Source organism: Zonotrichia albicollis, chromosome 12, assembly GCF_047830755.1.
Source record: "Zonotrichia albicollis isolate bZonAlb1 chromosome 12, bZonAlb1.hap1, whole genome shotgun sequence".
Taxonomy (NCBI): Eukaryota; Metazoa; Chordata; class Aves; order Passeriformes; family Passerellidae; genus Zonotrichia; species Zonotrichia albicollis.
Genome location: NC_133830.1, coordinates 13,180,264 through 13,202,097, shown reverse-complemented (window position 1 = coordinate 13,202,097; position 21,834 = coordinate 13,180,264). Strand labels below are relative to the sequence as shown.

Sequence of the window (21,834 nt, the reverse complement as noted above, 5' to 3'; positions counted from 1 at the left end):
TTTTATTTAACTTATTGGTACCTCAGTTGAATGGGCAACATCTGGGGTGTCTGACCAGATGCAAATGAAATGTACATGCAGGCTGTGTCAGTGGAGCCAAGTTTTTGCATGTGAGTTTTAATATACTATGGAAATGCATAAATAGTTGGCTGTAGAGTTTAGATTAGTGGACCATTTGATTCTGAGATCTCTACAGCTAGCAGAGACAAAAATCACCATAAAAAATAACAAAAATAAACCTGACACTGAATGGATAAACCTGAACAAAATGTCTTTGATTGGAGCATTTGGGATGGCTGCCAGGCTGGACTTTGAGATGTTTATAATGGGTTATGTGTTGATTGAGGAGAGGAGCATGAAAGGTGCAGTTTTAGCACCCCCAGCCCATGCCAAAGTATGCAAGAAGGTGGGGACTGCTGTTTGGACAGGGGACAGATCAATTAAATCTTTTAGGACAGGATGCTTTAAAATGCATGTTTGTAAGTTAAGACATAACCTAAACATTTTATTCACAGGAGATTCTGAAGTTTTATCCAGCTGCTGAGTTCTTGGTGGGGAATCAGTGTTGAAACAGACTCTCCCAGGTCTTCAGCAATTCATTTATGTTCAACCTTTAGGTTTTGAATTGGTTGAGCATTTAAAATTCTTTCCCCCCTGCTAATTAGTGAGCGTAAGGAGAAGTGGTGATGCAGCTTTTCTTGCAGTTTCAGATCAGACACAGTTTAAATTTGATTTATTCAAACACATTTTGAATCCTTTTAATGAAATAAATAAATCCTGACAAGGTGTCATGGTTGAATTGTAATCTTAACTAGAAATACATTTTTAGCATTGTGATTCTCAAACTCCTAAACAAAATCAAAGGTTAAAAAGGGTTTCTTATTTAAAGAAAGAGAGAGACATGGGCAAAGGAAAAACAAAGAGTAAATACAATATTTCCTCTAGCCCTTAGAGATAAACAATTTACCTGTTTCAGTAGTTTTATCAAACAGTGAAAGCTGGACTAAAAATCAGCTGTTACCCATTTTGTTTGTAAAGTGGCTCTGGAGTTACTAAATTAAAGCACATTGGTTATTAAATTTTTGATTAATGGCTATTTTTATATGGAAATAATCTATGGTTTGCTAGGTGAAAGAAATGGCATGAAATAGCAGAGGTGATGTTAATAGTGAAGGACTAGAGTAAAATTTCACATGAAATATTTAACATGAAATGTACATGTGAAAAATTGCTTGCTTTGCTTTATACTATCAGCATAATTTAAATCCTGTCTTTGGGTTATCTTTTAGAAAAGAAATTTATTCTTTAGGGACTTGCAATTTTGACTGTGAATTTTATTCCTAAGAGCCCTTAGAACATTTGTATAGTTTTCTATTGTGAGAAATATTATTCTGTTGTGATTTTCCTATTTGGAGGTTTGGTTTTTTTGTGAAGTTCTGTGTTGTACCATCCAGGCAGCACAGCAAGCAGTTAAGCAGATAAATAATTGTACTGAGTACTCAAGGGCAGAAGGATCATGAGTGCCAACAGAGTTACCTCAGTGGAAAAAAAAGGGCTTTGGCAAGGTGAGACAATAGAGCTTGTGCAAAAACAGATGAAGAAAAAGTCTGTCCTGATAAATGTAAATCCAAGTACAGCCATTGAAATTTTTGGTTGGTAAAATTAGAGCTAATAATTTTAGAAGAATGGACTGGACAGAAACAAAGTTTTAAAGCAATGAGCAAGATGAGATTGCACAGTCTGCCTTGAGATCCTGGAAATAAACATAAGACTGAAGAATAGGTGAAAAGTCAATTGAATAAGGGATTTCTTTTAAGACTTGGGAAGAAAATGCCACATATTTATACAATCAGATGATAAGCTCAATTCTGCCTTAATAAAGAGCTTAAAGGCTAAAGTAGCCTTATCAAATTAATGCAAATAAAATTTACCAGATAAATTATTGCTGAAAACAAATTTCAGTAAGAAAGTAACATGAATCCATGACTGCTTGCTTAAAATAGCTGTGAAAACAATAGAACACACAATAATTTGAATTTTTATAGCAAATTCACATATAGGTTCACTGGTCAGTATGGAGTACCAGTATCTAGGCATAGGTCATAGCATAGGCTATATAGCATTTAGCATAGGCTAAAATTCAAATGCTGAAGTACTTTTCTCTTTTGCTATTTTTATTTGCTTAAATTCTTTCAAGTGGGATTGTATTTTTTAATTGTCCTGTGAAGAATGTTAGCAGCTTAATTTTAAAATAATGGTTATTTTAAAAACCCGTTAGTTATTATTTTGGTTTTATTTAGAAGGCATGAAAGTGGATGAATGTTTTCATGAAGTAAGCCAGAAACCAACTACTTAAAATATATTTCTCTCTTGTAGAGTCACACTGGTTAATGTTCATACTCACATGCTGTTCTGATAGTCACAAAAATTCCTGGTAGACACAAATTCTGGTTTTTCATACAGTTCTGTGTTTCTGTGATGTTCAGTAATAACTTGTATTCATATAAAAAGGCAGCCCCAAATAGGAAAATTTGCTCTTCATTTACTGAGTCACTGTGAATAGGATATTAGACAGAACTGTGCAGGCACTTTCTGTACATTACCAGCAGGGAAAAACCCCAGATTTTAGGCCTTTGAATCCCAGATCCCTGCATTATTCTTTATAGTCTGGGTGTCAGCTTTCTGAGCGGTGTAAAATTCAAGCAGTATCTCCTGAGGCAAAATCTCTTTACCTATCCAATTATTGAGCCTTCTATAAATTTGTTATTACATTTTTATTATGTAGGTAATAGTAAAATGCCTTGGGCATCCTTGCATAAAATAGCTAAACCAATATTAAGTTGCCAGCAGAACAGCAAACCCTTTTCCTGTCTCTGTGAGTCTGAGGGACTTGCTTTGCTCAAAGTCTCCATAATAAGATGGCTCTTCTATTATGTTTTTATGAAGGTCATTGGTTCTAGACAATTTCAGGCAGATGGTGGAACAAGAGTTTCTAATGTAAAATGCTCTATTGCAAACCTCTTTTGAATTAAGGTCAGGGTAGCTTCAGCACTTTTACAGGTGGAGTCATCCTGATGAGACTAAAATAGACATTGTTCACATTATTGGGGTTGAAAGAATCAACCTTCATTTTGAAGTTGATGTAGGAATTATATTGATGTAGGAATTATATTCTGTATTGTCCTGTTGAACTGAGTCAAGGTACTTTTCTGTGTGGAATATGTTGCCATAACCTGATTTTGAGTAGAAAGGGTACATGTGAAACAAATGGTTGCAGTTCCCTGGCTAGCTGCCCTTGCAGAAATCTCCTTTGCAGGGCTCAGCTCTGGTTCCAGGGCAGCAGGGGCAGCTCCTGTGTCACTGATGTGTGTGGCAAACGCAGGAATGCACTGCAGAGGGAGGGAACAGATCATTCCAGAGCATAAGCTGACTTCTTCCCTGAAGTGTACTGGCATCATGTGGGTTTTCTCCTGATTCAACATCAGCCAGCAAACTGTCAGCCTCGTCCTAATCTCCCTCTGACAGTGGCCCAGATAATCAATGGCACTGGCTGGCTGAGGAGAGGGCTGACACCCCTGACTGAGACTAATGGCTCCATATCCAATATCACAACAAATAAAGCAAAGCACTTTGGCAGTCCATGTGCAGCTCTCCTGCACTACTAACATTTCTGGGATGTTTAGAGACCTCTTGTACATCTTTTGTCTAAGCAATGCACTGAATTTTGTTTTACACTTATATACTTCATTTCTAGTGATGCTTTCAGAAAAATGTTACTTGAGGAAATTTGCTGTAATGGGAAATGACAGAATTCAAAGAAAATACCTCATCTTAGAAAATGTCTAACAGTGAACAACTGCACTCAAAGATGGTGTTAAGAGTTAGGAACAGGGACACTGTAGGAGAAGGCACTTGGCAGTAAAAACTCTTCAATAGCTGATTTTGGAAAGGGCATGCAGATTGGTGTGTGGCTTGTGTTTGCAGTAAGTGTTACCTGAATATGGTGGGTGCTTCATGTCCATCCTAAACTGCATCTTGGGGCCTTTGGGTTGATCTGAAAATGAAATCAAGAGTATCAAAGTTGGCAGCTGTAAACTGAGGGATGAAAGTGTCTCTGTGCTGTCTCAAATGAATGCACTGTTATTTGAAAGTTGTAATTATTCTTCTGAGAGATTCCTGTACTTGAGTGAGCTTTATACGTGTACTGGTTCAGTGAAACCCTGGGCCTCTATCTCATTTATTGGATTTATTGGCATGGTGGAGCTTAAAAATATATGAAGAAAAGATATGAAGTTTTACTAAAGTGGATAATCTTCAAGTAAACTTTTGGGGGTTTTTAGGTTTAATAAATAAAAATTAGCTGTCCAGAAAAATCTGAGAAAACAAAATCTGATTTCAGTGACTGTAATGGCAACATAATTGTGTGCTTCACTTCAGCAGTATGGCTGACATCAGAGTAAATGTTACAAGGACAAAATAATAAAGGGGCTTTTTTATCCACAGCCTCATCTTCATTGCTGTCTCTTCCAGGGAGCATAAGGGTGATTTAAAAGCATATTTAAAAGTTGTATCTTTGTAGCATAGAGAGCACCACAGCCTAATCTTGGCAATATTGAGAAGTGTCTATTAATAAGAATTTGGATGAGTTTTTTGGCATTTCACGTGCAGGTATCCTTATCCTCATACCTTCCAAGGAGATTAAACTGATAAGATCAGAATTTGTGCTCTAAATTAAGTTGCCATGTATGGATTTATTCAAGAATAGCTGTTGTTTTCAGTTCAGATATCTCTATTTCAGATCAGTGTGTAAATATAGCAGTCCTTAGAGGCTGTGTGTGATGTGACAGGGAGCAGTGCAGACACCAAATGTTTTTCCTGTGGAGGGAGAGGCAGTGGCCAACCCAGAGGAATTGTGGAGTTGGACACAAGAGCAGGAAGGGATGATGGACAGATTGGCAGCAGTTTTAGTGGAGCTGCATTTGTTTCCTTGCTCTGGCATCAGCCAGGGTTCCTGGAGTTTCATTGCCCCCAGCTGGCCGTTCCTGCTCCTCTGGTACCCACCTGCATCTCCTGTCTCTCCGGGCCAGGGGGAAGCTCCATCCCGGGGCTTCCCCCTCCCTCTGTGCCAGCTGTCCCTGCTGCAGGGCCCCTGGCACTGCTGGACCCTCAGGTTCAGCTGGGCAGAGATTTAATTCCATGTGTTCAGTGTTGTCTGGCTTAATTAACCTAATTCTACCTCTGATTGAATAACCCCTTTTCCTCTTTTGACTGTCTCATTAAAAGGTTGAATAAAATCTGTCTTAATTTGTTACATGCTATTTTTCCCTTTCCTGAGGCACACTTTTTAGAGAAAGCTTGCATGTCCACATGTTCTGTTCTCTCTTCTGTGTTTTTGTGTTTGCTTGTTGCTCTCATTTTATTTGAAGTCCTGTGTAGATATATATATATATATGATGTCATATATATAATGTAAAGAATAAGGTATAGTTTTAGGCTCATATCTTGACTTCCTAACCTTCTCTGTTATTGCATTTTGTTTGTGTCTCAGCTGGGCACTGTGACCCTGTGTTACCTGACATTGCATTAACGATGTTTATTCTTTTCATCACACTAACAGCTCTCAATGTCTCATTTTAAGTGCAGTTTGCAATTTTTACAACCTTGCCCTTTACAGTTTTCAGAAGTAATGGCTTCCTTCTGCAGTAACCTATTTTATTCTTTAATCCTGTCTTTGTCTAATTTCCCAGCTTTTATTCTTTCTCTTGTCTTGGCACTGAGGGCATCACACGGCTCTTTTGTCTTTACATCCCTGCTCCAAGAGTCTCTTACTTTTTCTGCAGCATTAAGCAACTGCATAAGAAATTACAGAATGATTAGAGGTGTTGTAGATATTTAAAATGACTCTATGTGATAGAAATGTTCTAGAGTTTGGAGTTGCTTATTTGATTTTAGAACTTGTGATAGGCATTGTGATGGAGGCAGTAAAATGTCAGAAAATGGGATTTTATGAATGGATTCAGTTTTATTCCCCAGAAAATATTGCTTGAAGGAAAAATAAATACAGTGATGTACTATGATTTTTAAGAAATCAGTTGCTCAGTGTCAAAAATCTGTTTTTCACCAGTAACTTAATTTTCCTGTGTTTCCTAATGTCAAATGCAAGTTCAGTGTAAGTGTACTGGGGCTCAATGTCCTCATTTTGGTTCCCAGTTCTCCTTCCTCCCATGTTTCTCTCAAAGAAGGGAGAGGAAGCCCTTTGTTTAGGCTACATGTTTTAAGAATGAAGAGTGTTTATAGAGTGCTCATCTGTTTTTTCTTCTGCATGATACATACGGTGACATCACTGCATACTTTTAGATGGTTTGGACAATGCAAAACCAGCAGTGAAAATGGAGAGAGCAAACAGAGCGTGTTTTTATAATTAACTGCAGGACTTGGAGCATAGCTTGTGAGTCATGTTAGAGAAAAAAGCTGACTTAGTTCTGAGCACAGAGGATGGACCTCTCTAGGCTGTCTTTTGTATTTGATGTCCCCAGTATTTCAGGGTCTTCATTCTTTGTTCTCTCTAGTATCAGGTTTAAAAAAGCCAAAGTATTTCTTTGCAAACACCTCAACTGCTGTTTTTGATGTTTAGCAACAAATACCAGAACATGGATGAATTCAAACTGACAGGTGAAACACCTCACTCTTTTGTTAACACTCTAAAAGGGTTAACCAGAGTATCTGGGGTCACCCCCAGGTACAGTCCTTAAATAAGTTGTTCTTCAGGATGCCGTCAGAGAAGAATGATGAAGCAAACCTGTAAACCTGTTTTTTTTTTTTTTATTTTATTACAATGTCTGCAGCCCTATGTAAAATGCATTTTAATATTAAATTACATTCTCAGTTATACTGCTTCTAAAATTACCTAGGATAGCTAATGGTAAGTTAAAAACACCCAGTTCTTGTGTACATGGAGGTTTCTTCCTTATCACAGACCTTTCTAACTGCCTCAGGCCCTGCAGTGCACACCAAGTCCAGCTAAAGCTTTTTCCATTTCTCCTGTACACAGGTAGGGCTGAATAACCACTTCCTTTACCTTGCATTCATGTCAAGTATTTATTGCCATTTGTTTTAGGTACATTCAGCAAGTGTTTGATATTTGCTTTTATTGCAGTAGTTTGCCATTTTTGACCCACAATGAATTTCTTTCAGAAACCTAGATCTATTTCTGGTGTTACGCTAAGTTCTTATTTATCTTTCATCCATGAATTAGAACTTTCCCTCTCAATGATGTACTTTTGGCACATATTTAATCCTGTTAATTTCAGACTCTTTCTGTTGCTCCCAAATATTTTGAATTCTCACAGAATCACTGCGTTGGAATAAACCTTCAAAATGATAGAGTCCAGCCTATGCCCTAACATCTCAACTAAACCATGGCACCAAGTGCCACATCTAGTCTTCTTTTAAACACATCCAGGGATGGTGACTCCACCACCTCCCTGGACAAAGCAGCACTTTATCACTCCTTCTGTAAAACACTTTTTCCTAATATCCAACCCATATTTCTCTTGGCACAGCTTAAGACTGTGTCCTCTGGTTCTGTCAGTGCTGCCTGGAGAAAGAGCCCAACCCCACCTGAGCACAGCCACCTTTCAGGGAGTTGTAGAGAGTGGTGAGGTCACCCCTGAGTCTCCTTTTCTCCAGGCTGAGCACCCCCAGCTCCCTCAGTGGTTCCTCACAGGGTTTGTGTTCCCAGCCCCTCTCCAGCCTCATTGCCTCCTCTGGATGAGCTCAAGTGTCTCAACGTCCCAATCTGAGGGGCCAGAGCTGGACACAGCATTCAAGGCTTGGCATCAGCAGTGCCGAGCACAGGGGCAGAATGACCTCCCTGCTCCTGCTGGCCACACCATTCCTGATCCAGGCCAGGGGCCATTGGCCTTCTAATTCTATATTCCAAGGGGCATGGAATGACCTCTGGCTTCAGGTCATTTGTCAAATTTTAAGGATTCTGTTTATCTACATCCTCAATCAGGTACTGGCCAGACCTCTCCCTGCTTTTCCAAATTCTCTTCCTAACAATAATAAATCCACTTTGAGAGCACATCTGTCTGAGAAGTGCATTCACCTTATGTTCATTTCATTAGGCTTGGAGTCCTTGGAGGGAAACAGCATCACTGAGCATGTAATATGCTGTGCCTTATTTGTGTCAGGCCCAGGTGGAAGCTCTCGTAGATGGTATGTTGCCCATGAGTCCAGGATTGGTGAGGATGGCCACACTTCTAAAAATATTTAGAGAATTTAATCAGGATATCTTTCTCCTCCTCTTTTTACTTGAGCAGTACAAAAGACACTTGTTATGAAAGAAAATAAGATTGGTTAAGCACAATCACTTAGATTCACGTTGGCTGTTTCTTTCCACGTTATTGTGTTGTGTATGATTGTGAATTAATTGTTTAATCACTTTTGCTACAGTCTGTTCGGGTAATAAAATCTAGGAAGTGATTCTACAAAATTTTTCCTTGGTTTTGAAAATATTTAAAAATTAGTTTCCCTTTTCTTGTCCTTGTCATGTCCTTTGCTACTCACAGATCCTGAAAAAATATTCACTAATATTTTAAAATTATTTGATTAGTTTCTCCAACAATATATGGGAAATTTTATCAGGCTTCATTGATTGAAACACATATTATTTATCTATCTTTTTTTCCAAATATGACCTCAGCTCCTAATCCCATAGTTAAAAATTCTTGTGTCATAGTAACTGTTCAAATTAAACTGTCTGGTAAAAGCTGAAAGATATAAACCTTTGAATAATTGAACTTTCTCTACAGTTGGGTTCTGTACAATTCTTGTTAAGATTTGCTTGCATACACATTTTTGTTATAACTTGGGCCTCACATGCACTTGCTGAACAAAGCAAATGTTTTTGAATGTAAGAATTTGAGTTTAGATTATGGTCCTAGATCCAAGGTGTCCTCTGGCCAAGTATTCCTGATTAGTAAAGAGAAACTTTGCATTGGCCCCCATTATTCCAAGGTATGTATTCAACTGGCACAGTGCTGTTCAGGTCAGCTGGGTTACAGTCATGGTTTATAACATTTAAAAATGTGGCCTTTGAATCGCATCATCCTAGAGTACTTTAGAATAGAGTTAACTCTTACAGAACAGATTTCTTACATTATTTAGTGGTTTAAAGATGACACCTGGTATCCTCAGTTTCATGTGGAAGTGAGTTGGCAGCCTGTGTAGCTTAAGGCAAAAAAAATAATCTAACAGTCTCTTTTTGATTCCCAAGTTTGTGTGAATTCTCTGCAAGTATCATTTTCTATTCTGCTTCCTCAAAGATTGTATTTATTGTCACACTGCACATGTTTGCAGAGCAGGAAATGGAGTTAAACATTTGGATTTTTCTCAAGTAGGGCTGTTTTGAAAAATCAGTTGTTTTTTCTATCACGTGAATTCTGCTCTGTAATGTGATTCCTCTGAATTTACCTATTTTCCTGAAGAAAATCAGAATTTTTGTCCAAGATTAGACAAATTGGAAGAAATAAATCATAAGGTCAAAAGACCATGTGCTTGCCTTTAGCCTCCAAATGATGCTGCAGATTTTGGTGACCTGGTTAAATTCAGGGGTTAAACAAAGTGCTGTACACTGTTTCTGTCTTTAGACATTTGTTCTGTATCCATGGACTTATTTTAATGTAAATAGTCACCTCGACAGCTGTGTCCCCTTAAGCACATTTTATTTAGCAGCTGGATTATACACGTCACTTGGCAGCCATGGATTTTCAATTTTTCCCCATGCCAAGGGGGCAGCTGGAATAATTTGAGTGCTCATTAATTTGGGAGAAATATGAGCTGCAAGTCAGACAACATGAGTCTTCTGTATGGTGTTGTACAAGGATAAGCGGATCAGGGTAGAAGCAATTTGCCCTGTCCCAAGGGGGTCTTCGTTTTTTAATAAGCTGGTTATGAAAATTCTATTTCTTCGCAGTTTAAAGAGTCTAATTAGAGCCTGTAATTTCTCTCCTATAGCTGGAGTGGATGAAGGTTAACATTAGGCCTCCAGAGTCTTTTCACATTCATTTACAGACTTAAATCAGGTAATAGTTTGTAGCTAATTAGAATGGTGTATTAAATATTTAGTTTGACTTCACTTAACTGTGAGAACACATGGATGCTGTAGGGCTACAAAAATTATAAAGAAGTACATTTAATTTTTAATCAAAGATAAAGGCATAGCAATTTCAATACTGACTGGTATAGTGTGACAGTCTGAGCAGCAATTGGCTTCAGTTGGTTAAAATGTCAAGATAAAGGAATTTCATGTCTATTTTATGTTCCTGCTGTAGCACTTTGAAGGCTCAAACAATTCATGGGTGTATATATATGGTGTCTGAAGGATTAAATATTTTTCAGCATAGCAGACAGTGGATAGAAAAATGAATGAGATTTTACACAAAAACTAACTCAGCATTTTCAGAAAGATTTTCTTAGAGGTTGTAGTGTTTCTGCTCACAGGAAGTGCAGCAATAAGCACATTTTCCTACCAGAGTTTGCCAAGCAGTTGGGTCTGCTGTTCCATCAGAGCAGCATCTGTGTTTACAGCTTCTTCTGCTTTGGCTGATTTTGTATTTCAATGAACAAGTAAAGTAACCCTAGAATTCTATGGACAAACTTTTTCCTGTTCTTGTAAATGTTTGGTTTTATTCTCAGGCACGTGGTGTGATTCCTGGGGCTGTCCTGTGCAGGTCCAGGACTTGGGCTCTGATAATCCTTGTGGATCCCTTCCAATGACTCTGTTCCATCTACAATTCACAAAATTCTTTGCATTCTCTGAGTAGACCTCATACACTTTTCTGTGCTACATTATGAAAATCTTCCTGTTGAAGTTGCATTCTTAGAAGCTGAACCTTTTGCTGCTGAAGTTAGTATAAAACCTGCCATCAAATTCAGCTCTAGAGGACCAAATATAGGCTTAAAAATGGAAATCAGCCCTGCATTTTTTACCTGAAATGATTGGTTCAAAGCACAGGCCAGGGGGATTTATGGCTCCTTGTAGTGAAGGAAAGTTTGCTCAATTCAAGCCTGAATGAAGAGAGACAAATATCCTAAGCCATGAACCTCACTTCAAAACAATTCTGTAAAACTTCTGCAAATGGATCATACTTTATTAAACTGGACATTTTAGAAATGCCTCTTGGTTAGAGCAGGAGTGGCTATGGATTTATTTTAATGATTTTTTTGTGTGTGTGAAATTTATTCTACAAAGCAGTTGATTAAATATAGAGCTTCCAACTATTGCTACATACCTGCATGATACAAAATGACATTGCACAGATGTAGCTGTGATGTACCAGAGAGCCCAGAAGCACCTTCCGCCTTCTATAATTATCCTTCTACATTCTGATGTCTACCAAACAAAAATTACATTCTGCTCACTTTTATCTGGTGACATTTTTCATGCCTTTTTACCAATTTACAGGACCCATATTTATTTCCAGTGGAAGTTGTGTGTGCTAATTCCCTTGACAGTGAGTACTTTAGTACTATTGCCTGTCTGCTTGTGTGCTAATGTCATTTTAGTTCACACTTGATCCTCAAATGCTCATCTTCCCAATGTTTCCCGCAGTCTTAGTGAGCTTATTTCTTTTGAAATAAGCTGAGTGCAGCTCCCCCTTGTCTTGTCTCATGGGTCTCTTATATTCTCAGTGACTGGTCTGGATAGCACTGAAATCCCTTCTTCATTTGTGAGCAAAGCTGTGGGTCTAAAACTGGAGTACCAAAAGGGATGAAATACTTCAAACTGAAAAAGGAAGAATGCTGATGAAGTGGTGACCAAATAATCGAGACAAAATAAAGAAGAAATATACTGTATATTTGACAGAGGGACAAAAGGAAGACAAAAGGTGTCTGTAACCTCAAAACAGTCAAGCCTTTCTGACTGTCAGCTTGTTGAGGCCTCAGTTTCTTGGCTCACGATGTGTAGCTTTAATCTCAAGTTTCCTCTCCAGCATTTTTTGGATGCTAGAAACTCCATTACAGATTGGTAGAAAATCAGTGATAAAACTTCTAAATATCACCTTATTTTCTTACAGTGCTTTCCCAGCTGCCAATTTTTATAAAATGGTTTATGACTGCAATAATCCCCTCAGCATCAGCTGTTATGGGAGATAATAGCCGGTTGTCAGAGCATTAACCACCCTTGACTTCACTTTGGGCCATTATGTAACAAAAGAATGAACTGGTGGTAAAGTTGCCAGGTGTATTAAATTATATGATGAATTATAGAGACTCTGTAGTGGGGATTAGTGTCCAAAAGAGACTGGTGGAGATTGCCAAAGCCATTATCTGATAGGAGTGCAGGCTGGCCAAAATCCCAAGGGTGAAAGGGCAGTGCTTTATCCATTATGTCATCCTCTAATCTGTGTCTGCACCATGCACGGTGAAGTACACTGTAAATGAGTTGCCATTGTTCTGTGTTACATCCTGGAACTGTGTAATAGCAGGAGTGGAGACATGGGCAGTATTTAGTTACTTAGAATTTTGTCTGATTTTCATCTTTTCTCATGCATTCCTGCAAAAAATTAGTTGATACACAAGGAAGTTGAGTGGAGAAGTAGCAGGAATTGTGTGACCCTGCTTTTTCCACAGGAGCTTCAGTTAGGTCCAAGAAAGTTGGTTATGTCATGGCTTCTGCTCTAATCCCTTCCCCTTCTCTCCATCCAGACAAATTAATTTGTTTAGGCTGCTATTTTGCATTTAAGGAAGAAAATGTGTGTTCTGCATGTCAGCAAATCCTCCAGGATTTTGAAGAATGTCAATATTAGGTATAGTTGAATTATGCTTGGGTAGTTCATTGAGGCTTGACTTGTTAATGATTTGTAATGACTGACCTGGAATCCTGGAAATCAAGAATGCAATTGAAAATTTCCTTTGCTTTTCAAATGACAGCATAGAATTAGTTCCTAGCTCCAATAAATCTATTTAATTTTACTTTGAAATATTAACGTTGTTATGATAGAAAACTGATGTCAGGTAACATTTGAAAGCCTAAAAAAAGTGAGTTAAAATTCTACTCTCCCTCCTATACCCCATGTAATTGAAGTCATTGTACCATGATTGGATGTACCAGTTGAATGATGTAAAAAGCAGAATAAATAATTCTTTTAAACTCAGGAAAATAATTCTAAAATAGTTCTTCAGTAATAATTTGTAGTACTTACATAATATTTGAAGCGGCTGTTTAAAGATTTTATTCACACTTTTCATATAGCTGAAATATTTATAACACAACCCCATGGGGCTCAAAGTAATTTGTTACAGTTATAGCTCATGCTGAAAATAAAAGTTACATTAAAGGCAACAAGCTGGTTTGGGATAATCTCAGATTTTTGGATTTTTTTTTGAAGAGTAGTCTTTGGGATGTAATTTCTTAGACATGGTCTCAGCCAAAGAATTTAATATTATCAATATTTGTGAGAATTGTGTTTGCTGAACTGACTTGTTAAACTGCTAAGAGGAATTTAGTCCATTGAAGCTACACATTATTGTACCACACTTAGTACATTATTGGCTGCCTGTGTGCCATCATTAACATGTGCTGCACACTAAGCAGGAAAGAGAGCTAGAATGGATTGGATGCTTATCAGACCTATTTTGTCAAAGGTTCTTGTTTTGCTTTTAAATACCATCTCTTAAATGGTTATTTAATAGCATTTAACCTATTTTCTCTGCCACATATTTGCATATTATTTATTGCTAAACTCCTGCTGTGCTGTTTGTGCCACCTGTGAAGGAGCTGACCTTATTCAGTGCAGTGTGACCAATAATCAAGGATGGGTAAAATGGCTAAAACTTGTGTCCCATATAAAAATCCTGGTTTTCTTTTTTTGTTTGGTTTTTTTTTGTTGTGTTTGTTTTGTTTTTTTCACAGCTATGTCAATTATCAAACTCTTTTAGAGAAACAATAAGCCTTGAGCTGGTCACTTCACTTTCCCATCACCTCTTCTGTCCTTGCACAGTGTAAAACAGCATAATCCCATCTCTCCCTGCTAGCAATGTTTCTTATGTATTGGGAGAATTTTCACAGTGGGAAATTATTCTTTGTAAATCCTCAGTTTTTCAAAATCATATGAAAATCATAATTTGCTGATTTTCTGTAAATCAGCAAAGTATTTCAGCACATGTTCAGGGCTGGAAGAAATATCTTCACTTGATGTCTCATGTAAAACACGTGGCTTGTTTGAGTTTTCCAAAAGTAACTCCCAGCAGCCCTAGGCCCAGAGAGCAGATCCAGAAATGCTGCTCACAGGTGAGTGACACTGCTGCTGTCCCCTGGCCCCAGGGATTAACTGCAGCACCTTTACCTTTTTGCCCGCATGAATTTCGGAGATATGCGAAGAGCTGTTTGGGGTGTGGATGTTTGGGCAAGCAGGGCTCAGCTTCTTGATATTCTTGTTGTCTTTGCTTACAACATCTTGTTTTCCAGTGACATAGACATTTCAATTATTTGGGGTTTTGTTTTTGCTAAATGCCCCATCAGTTTTTAGGGTACAATGTATGGAGTTTCAATGTCACTGAAATAGAAAATATTATTACAAAATTGTCTGGATACAGTGTGCAGTTGCAGGAAGAAAAAAATACAAGGAAATGTATAAATGTAAACTTTCCCAGAAGAGGTATTTTGAATAGAGCAGGAGGAAAATTAACAATGAAGAACCTTTTACTGAGTAACTTAACATTTCAGGATTCAATTTCATGAGGTAATGTCTTCAATTTCATGGCTTCCTTGCTCTGAGTGCACTGCAAGTTGAGGCTTTCAGCACCTCACAGGGCAAAGGTCCCCAACAGGACAGGAGATATTGAGGCAGCGCTGTCTTACACTGCATCACAGGGCTTTGCACCCCTCCTCCGTGGAACTTGGTGTGCTCGTTTAGATCATTGTCTTCATGGAATTTCCTGTTAACTTCTCAATGCAAATAGATGTTTGGTTTTGGTTTTTTATTTTACTGCTTTATAATAAAAAATGAACTGAAGTTTAAAAGAACTATGGAAATATTTAGAGATAAATTGAACATTCAAGAGTGACTTTATATTTCTATTTCTCTTTTCCCATCCCTGTTGCCTGTATGTTATGTCCTTTGCAACAACCAGATGCACTGAACACACTTGGAATTTGTGTTTATTTTTGGATTGATTGTGTGTGTATCAGTTAAAGTTAGTTCCTATAATACATCTCACACTGATCCATTTTACAAGTTCAGCATTTTTCCCTTTTCAGATTTGGAAGGGTTTCTTGGGCAAAGACCTGGGGCTTGTTCAGATTTTTTTGTTGTGGATCTTACTGATTATGATGAGTGAATCCACTATGTCTCTCAAAATCCTTCATGGCTGCACCCAGACTGTGTCTCACAGGAAGATGGGGTTGTGCCATCTCCTTAACACAGGACCAACAGAATCCCCCCTTTTCCCACTGGTGTCTTCAGAGGTGAGGTGTAAAAAAGGATTCTGGAGAGAGAGGACTGGGAGGATGAGACTATGTGGAGAAGAGTGGTATTGCAGACTAATCTGGAGGTGTTGGCAAGCCCAGTGTGATGTTGGGTGGGAAGCATGAGGTGCCTGTGAAAAGCTGTCCTGAGAGCCCTGTAACAGTTAAATCAATTCTTTTTTGTGAGGCTGCTTAGGAGTTGAGACAATCACTTGGTCTCACATTGGTCCATTGTTCCCAGTCAGTCCATGTGCTCTTCCATGCAGAGAATAGCTGAGGTGTTCCTGGACCACCACAGATTATCACTATGGGAACTTGAATTTTGTCCCTATATCCCACTTAAATTCCATAGCTCTTGCCACAGGATTATTTTTATTTCTTGCTGAGCCAGAAAGGAAAGGCTGTTTTGCTGAAGGTGTCCATGAAATAGTTTGCAGCTGCAAACAGAGGTCTGCACTGTCAGCTTCAAGCAGAAGTCCCATTTCCCATCCCACACAGTATTTAAGGATTCTGGGAATACTGTTTTAGCAGCTGTTTGGCACAAAGATGTGAATTCACAGTTTCATTGTGTCGAATCTTGCAGATTGACTTGTCTTGCTTAACAGAGATGGGAGAAGGTCCCTATTCTCTTCCCTACACTGCAGGTTTAATGAAGTTTCAGAGGTGAGGACAGTCCAGGGACTGCAGATTAGCCCACACATAATGGATGGAAGTGTTCCGTGGATATTTCACATGGAGTGCTTAGCGCTGAAATAGCTGTCATTGCAGTCATCATTTCTAGCTTTCCTCACTAATGGTTGAGTGTATGCATCTCTGAGATTTTACATAAACTTTCTATCTGGAGTTTAAAGGTTCACGCTTCAGAATATTCCTATTCCCTGGCTGTAAATGCAAGAAATTTGCTAACAATACTCTCTTACTCCCTAAAATTTGAGGGGCTGCAACAAAGACTAGAGAGCAACCCCTTATGTTGTCCAAACCATGATATGTGCCTAGGTAAGGCAACAAGAATGAAAAACCAGAGACTGGAAAAAACAGAAAGCAAGATAAAAATACCAATAATGTATGCAGTTATGTATCTGGTTTTGATCCATGTGTTTTACTCAGTGCAAGATTCGTGTTCAGTTTTGTCTGAACTACTGAGCTTGGAGGTTTGATGCTTTCATATTGGTTAATTCTGCTGTGTAGATGGGAGTAGGTGCCAACACAGCTTGTGACAGCTGCTGGCATGTTGTGCTTCTCACTGGTTTAGTATGGACTGCTGGTGTGGACCAGAGTGCACAGAAGGTGACCATTAGAAAATGCACTGTGGGAGTTAGTTGGTTGCATAATCCGAATTTGATCCCACAGTTCGGAACGATTTGAGCTTTTGCAGCAATCTTTCCGTGAGAAGAGGAACTGAATGGGGTCTCTTTCCAGTGAGTGACCCTTCCAGGTCAGGAATAAGACATAGTAAGAAGGTAACATGTGGGAGGTTTCCACAGCTGCTGTTCTAGATATAATTAAAATACATCAATCTCAAATGGTATTCTTTGCTATTCAACACTTGCTTCAGAAAAATATGAAGTGAGAAAGTCACAAGCTCTAATAAAGTTTCTAGTTCCATTGTCCTTTCAGTTTCTTTCAGCGCTCACTCCATATTCTGTGAACATTGGCTTAAAAACAGCAGTCTGCAGCACCTACTGTGGAGAAACAGCAAGTGCAATTGAAAAGGTTAAAGTTTAAAGTTTTTGCCCTTGGAGTAAGCTTTGCTTTGGGTTCAGTGAATCTGACATCTACAATTTTCAGTTTTATAGATAGGATATAGAAATTCAAGACTAGTGCATCTGCCTGAGAATATTTTCTTTCTCCAAACCTCATAGCTCATGATAAGCCTTAATATAGTTGATATAATACTTTGCAGGTCAAGCACAGAAAATATTTTGATTCAGGTATGTCTTTCAAGTATCTTGTAAAGCTTTCAAAATTATCCAGGACTGAAGGGCTCTCTTTCTATAATGTTTTTTGCCAGAGAGGCACTTACACCTTCTGAAGCAGATTGTTTCTCTGATGGAAGTTGTCTCTTGATTCAGTCACAGCACTTGGATATTCAAAGGTCTTATTCTCTTATTCTCAGTTAGCCAGAGCATATGTAGACTTTTTAAATGTTGTTACTGGATCTTCTGGGATGTGCCCATAACAACTTTGAATTTACTCAGTCTCCCTTGACTGAACATGCTCTCTATATGGATTCAAAGGAAGTTTTAGTGTCCTTACATTCTGCTCTACCATGAGATACCAACATGGGTGCATCAGTGTGTGTCTGCGTAGTGCACATATTTATTAAAGCTAATAGTTTGTATTTGGTTATTTTTATTTTATTTCTATTTTCTCCAAGGTCCAATAAAAACAACAGAATGAGACAGACACACCTTGTATTTCCTAATCTATTATTAATTACAGAGATTTTAATCATATGCCTCAGTATACAGATTTGGAGTTACTATGCATATTTACTACAATGCTATACATATTTTTCATCAGAATACACAATATTAGTGCTATATGTGGGTTGTTTGAGTAAAATAAGCATTTTCTGCAATCATTTTGCAGAGCAGGACTGATTTGACAGACTTTCCATTCAGTAACCTCACATGTACAAGAAGAAAATTCAGTGGTTGCTATTAACAGCTTTACCTACCAACATATATCTTACCTGGGATCTAAGAATATGGATGGATATTAAATCTGTTCATTAATGTCTAATCAATGCACAATGACAATTTCAGTGATTATTACAATGCTATGTGTCCTGTTTGGCATCATAAATAGCCCATCACTGCACAGGTCTTATCCATGGACAGCAGTTGAACTAGTTTGAACTTCCCAAATTGATGTAGTATTTCTGTAATACTGACTTGGTTATATTTTTATGTATCTGCAGTAAACAAATCTGTAGCCACAGTAACTGTTTTCCTGTTTATTGGGGTGATACATCCAGAATTAGCACACAGAACACCTATCCAGAAGACTAAAATTAGTTTAAAAGTTGTGTGGAACCAAGCTTGTTTTGAAAACTGGGATTTAGAATGTAGAATTATTCATGCAAGTTACCGGTTCTAATAATTTATTACCATGATCTGATTCACAAGGTGGTGTTGGGTCATAGGTTGGACTCAATGATCTCAAAGGTCTTTTCCAACCTAGTTAATTCTGTGATTCTGGGATACTTCTGCAGTGAATAGTTAATGCTTTTCACTGCAAGCTCACAGTGAATTAAGTTTATGCTGGTGGGTTCAATGACCTCATCAAATGAAACTTTTAGAAGTAGAGGAATATCAGAATTGTTTTATGTCAATCTTGATCTTGAGGATTTTTCTCACTATTCTGAATGAAGTGTTAAACAATATTTACAATACCTTTTAATGTGTTTTTAAGATCAATGTAGAAGGAAACTTTAAAGTATCAGTAGCTTTAATTTTAACTAAAATACCTTCCTGTGATCCTCTCTTGGCTATTTTCTTACAATACTGACATGAACAATAGTAAGTTTATTAATTCTTGAACAATATAGAAAGGGTATTTTAAAATTATAGTGTGACTTGTATTTCACTGTATAAAAGACTTTTTCTTCATGCTGTCCATGGTAAACATCACTTGTATAACATATACCATGGAAAGTGTGTAGAGGAAAGCACACAGTACCTTGGGACAGGGAAGGAAACAGCACTACATAAATCTGGATTACTCACCTTCTAGCTCTCTGTTTCATAGATTCCTTTATTTTTTTAAGTAATTACAATTAGCAGATTTTTATCATGCTTTATTGGAATATGAATGCTTAAAATATTTTCTAGCAAAACTAAGTGAACTACATATAGAAAATATAGTCAGCAAAAAATCATTAAAATCCTTGCAACGGTATCCCAGAGACAGCCCATTCCTCATGGTGATCCATGTTACCAGTTTGTTGAAATTTTATTTTTGTAGGTTATTTTGCTGCCTGTGCCTGTTATCATGCTTACTGCTCATCTGTTTAGATAAGGCTGGTCTCCTTTTATTAGGAACACAGTCTAGTTTGATTCTCTGTAGATTAAAGCAGATCATTAAGTATAAATCTCTCCAAGTATTCAGTCTCATCATAGGCTATTTTCAAGCATCATTTGCAGGAAGATAAAACATGACAGTGATTTATGCTGTATTTTGAGACTATAAATCTCACTGTGCACTTTCATGTGTCTTTGCAGAACAAAGAATTTCTTTATTAATGCTTTCATAGTAATCAGCAACGTATAAAAGCACCATTCTTTTGTTTAATGTTGTGTTCTTTAGAGTTTTAGAGTTGGATTATGCAGACTGCTGGGCTCAAACTTGCAACACTACACCATCAGTGTGCGGACTTTTTAAACCATATAAATTGTGCAGACTTTTTAAACCATATAAATCACAATTCAGTTCTGTGCATATTTTATGTTTGAGAGACTGGGGAGAGTTTTGTGATTGGAATCTGGTCTCTAGGCATGCTGATAACACAAAGCACTGTGTATGCCTACAAACAGGATGTGGCCATTAAGAAAATGGATAAAAGGCCAGTGAGAAAATGGGGTGTCCCAACTGATAGTAAAGAGGGAGACTTTCAGAGTATTTTATAACTACTTCTGTGGGGAAAAAACCTATGGGAACTTAGTATAAAGTTGGTTTATCCTACAAATATTATAATTTGTGAATGAGGAATCATTTGCTAACAGGAAAAATTATAAGTTTTTTGTTTAATTTGAAAATGAATGAAATTATATTAAAGTGCTACCTCTGAGTACCTGTCTCTGTGTTGACAATGATATTGTGTCATATGAACCTTGAAAACTGAGGGGAGTTATCTTGCCTGGTGTTGCAGATTCTTTATCCACAGAAGTATTTACTAGTTAAATGCCTCTTCCCCTACATAATAAAAATTTTCTGAATTCATAAGTACAGAACAGATTTGTCTGAAACACACCATTTTTTACTCCAATGATTTTAGTTCATTCTTAATTACATATTAAGCATAGCTGTAGTTAAAGGTCAGATATTAAACACATTCAAAAAGATAACCATTCTATTACACAGAACAAAAGCCATATTTTGTCAGGAAGACATTGCTGGCAGAAATATATTTTTAATCTACTGTACTTCTTAACCAGTAATGCTTTCTTATGAAGTGTTTGTCCTGTGAATTACACATCTGTATCTGAAGTTCCACTGGATATGTTTTAAATGCAATATTAATTGATTTACCTTTTGCATTTTATTTTCAGGTCCGTATTTTTACCTATCTGATTGGAAGAGAAGCTGCATTTGCTGATAACCTGAAGTGGATGGCCTGTGCTAACAAAGGTTGGTTAACCCTCTTCTGTGCCTCCCTTGTTTTCAGAACCCCTGGGCTGAGCCCTCCTGCACATCTGACCCTTCTACAGATATGGTGTCACTGGCAACTAACCACAGAGGATGGGTTGTTTTCTTTTGCCAGAAAAGGAAAATACTTAATTATATTGTAACATAAAATTTAAAGAGCAAAACCCACTAATCTGAAATTTTCTTCCTTAAAATAGGTACGAAGCTTTTGAACTATGTGGTCTTACATTTTTGTTCCGAGAACAAAGTAATTTCAAAGCATTTGTTCTATCTGTTATTACTCAGAGTGAGTTTGGTTTCTGAGAACATTGGGTACAATCCTGCTGAGTTAGGCATGGTGTGTAAAACACCAGACATCCTGTCCCTTGAGGAACTGACAGTGTAATTGAAAAAAACTGGTTTATATCCTTTAAGGAATAGAGCATTAAAACATTTAAAATGCTGAGATGCTGCAGTAAAAGGATTGACTAGTATAAGTAGGAATGATTCAGGAAAAAACAGCCCCAAACCCCAATTAATCTTCAGGTTTTCCTTTTTCTTTCCTCTTGGAAAGAAAAAAAGTTCTTTTTTTCCATTGTGCCACATTACATTATGATGAATTGCATCAGGTGCTATCCATTTAGTCATTATTTCTTTAACTACTGTTATGTCCAGCTGATGGAAATTACTCAGTTTGAAGTCTTGTCTTAATCAGCTAATATTACACCATAATTTAGTTTAAACAATAGTATAAGAATCCTTTGAAGCATCTTTTTTTGAAGACAATTTAATCAACAAAATCTTTTAACTTTTTAGCCCAGCTCTGCAAATTCATAAAGATCTAAGTACAGCAAGTCAGAAATTAGGACCAGGCAATGGAGGCAGCCTTAGCAGATCATCTGGTCCACGTCTTCCTTATTCCCACAGGGGAAAAGTGGTCACCTTTGTCATTCTTCAGGACCACTTTGTTCTTTTCAGAGCCATGTTGCTTTGAGTCAGAGTCTTACTCA

General features: G+C 37.6%; 1 protein-coding gene across 4 annotated transcripts in view; it reads left to right on the top strand.

The window, feature by feature from the left end:
* The window catches only part of CACNA2D3 (calcium voltage-gated channel auxiliary subunit alpha2delta 3), a 382,402-nt gene that overhangs the window by 222,725 nt on the left and 137,843 nt on the right, over nt 1–21,834 (top strand). For all 4 annotated transcript variants that reach the window (XR_012582234.1, XM_074549898.1, XM_074549897.1 and 1 more), the window contains one exon: nt 20,749–20,827. Coding sequence is in view for 3 of the 4 variants with exons in the window: in XM_074549898.1 (XP_074405999.1) it covers nt 20,749–20,827 (79 nt within the window). In the remaining variant the exon portion in view is untranslated. The remainder of the gene's footprint in view (nt 1–20,748; nt 20,828–21,834) is intronic.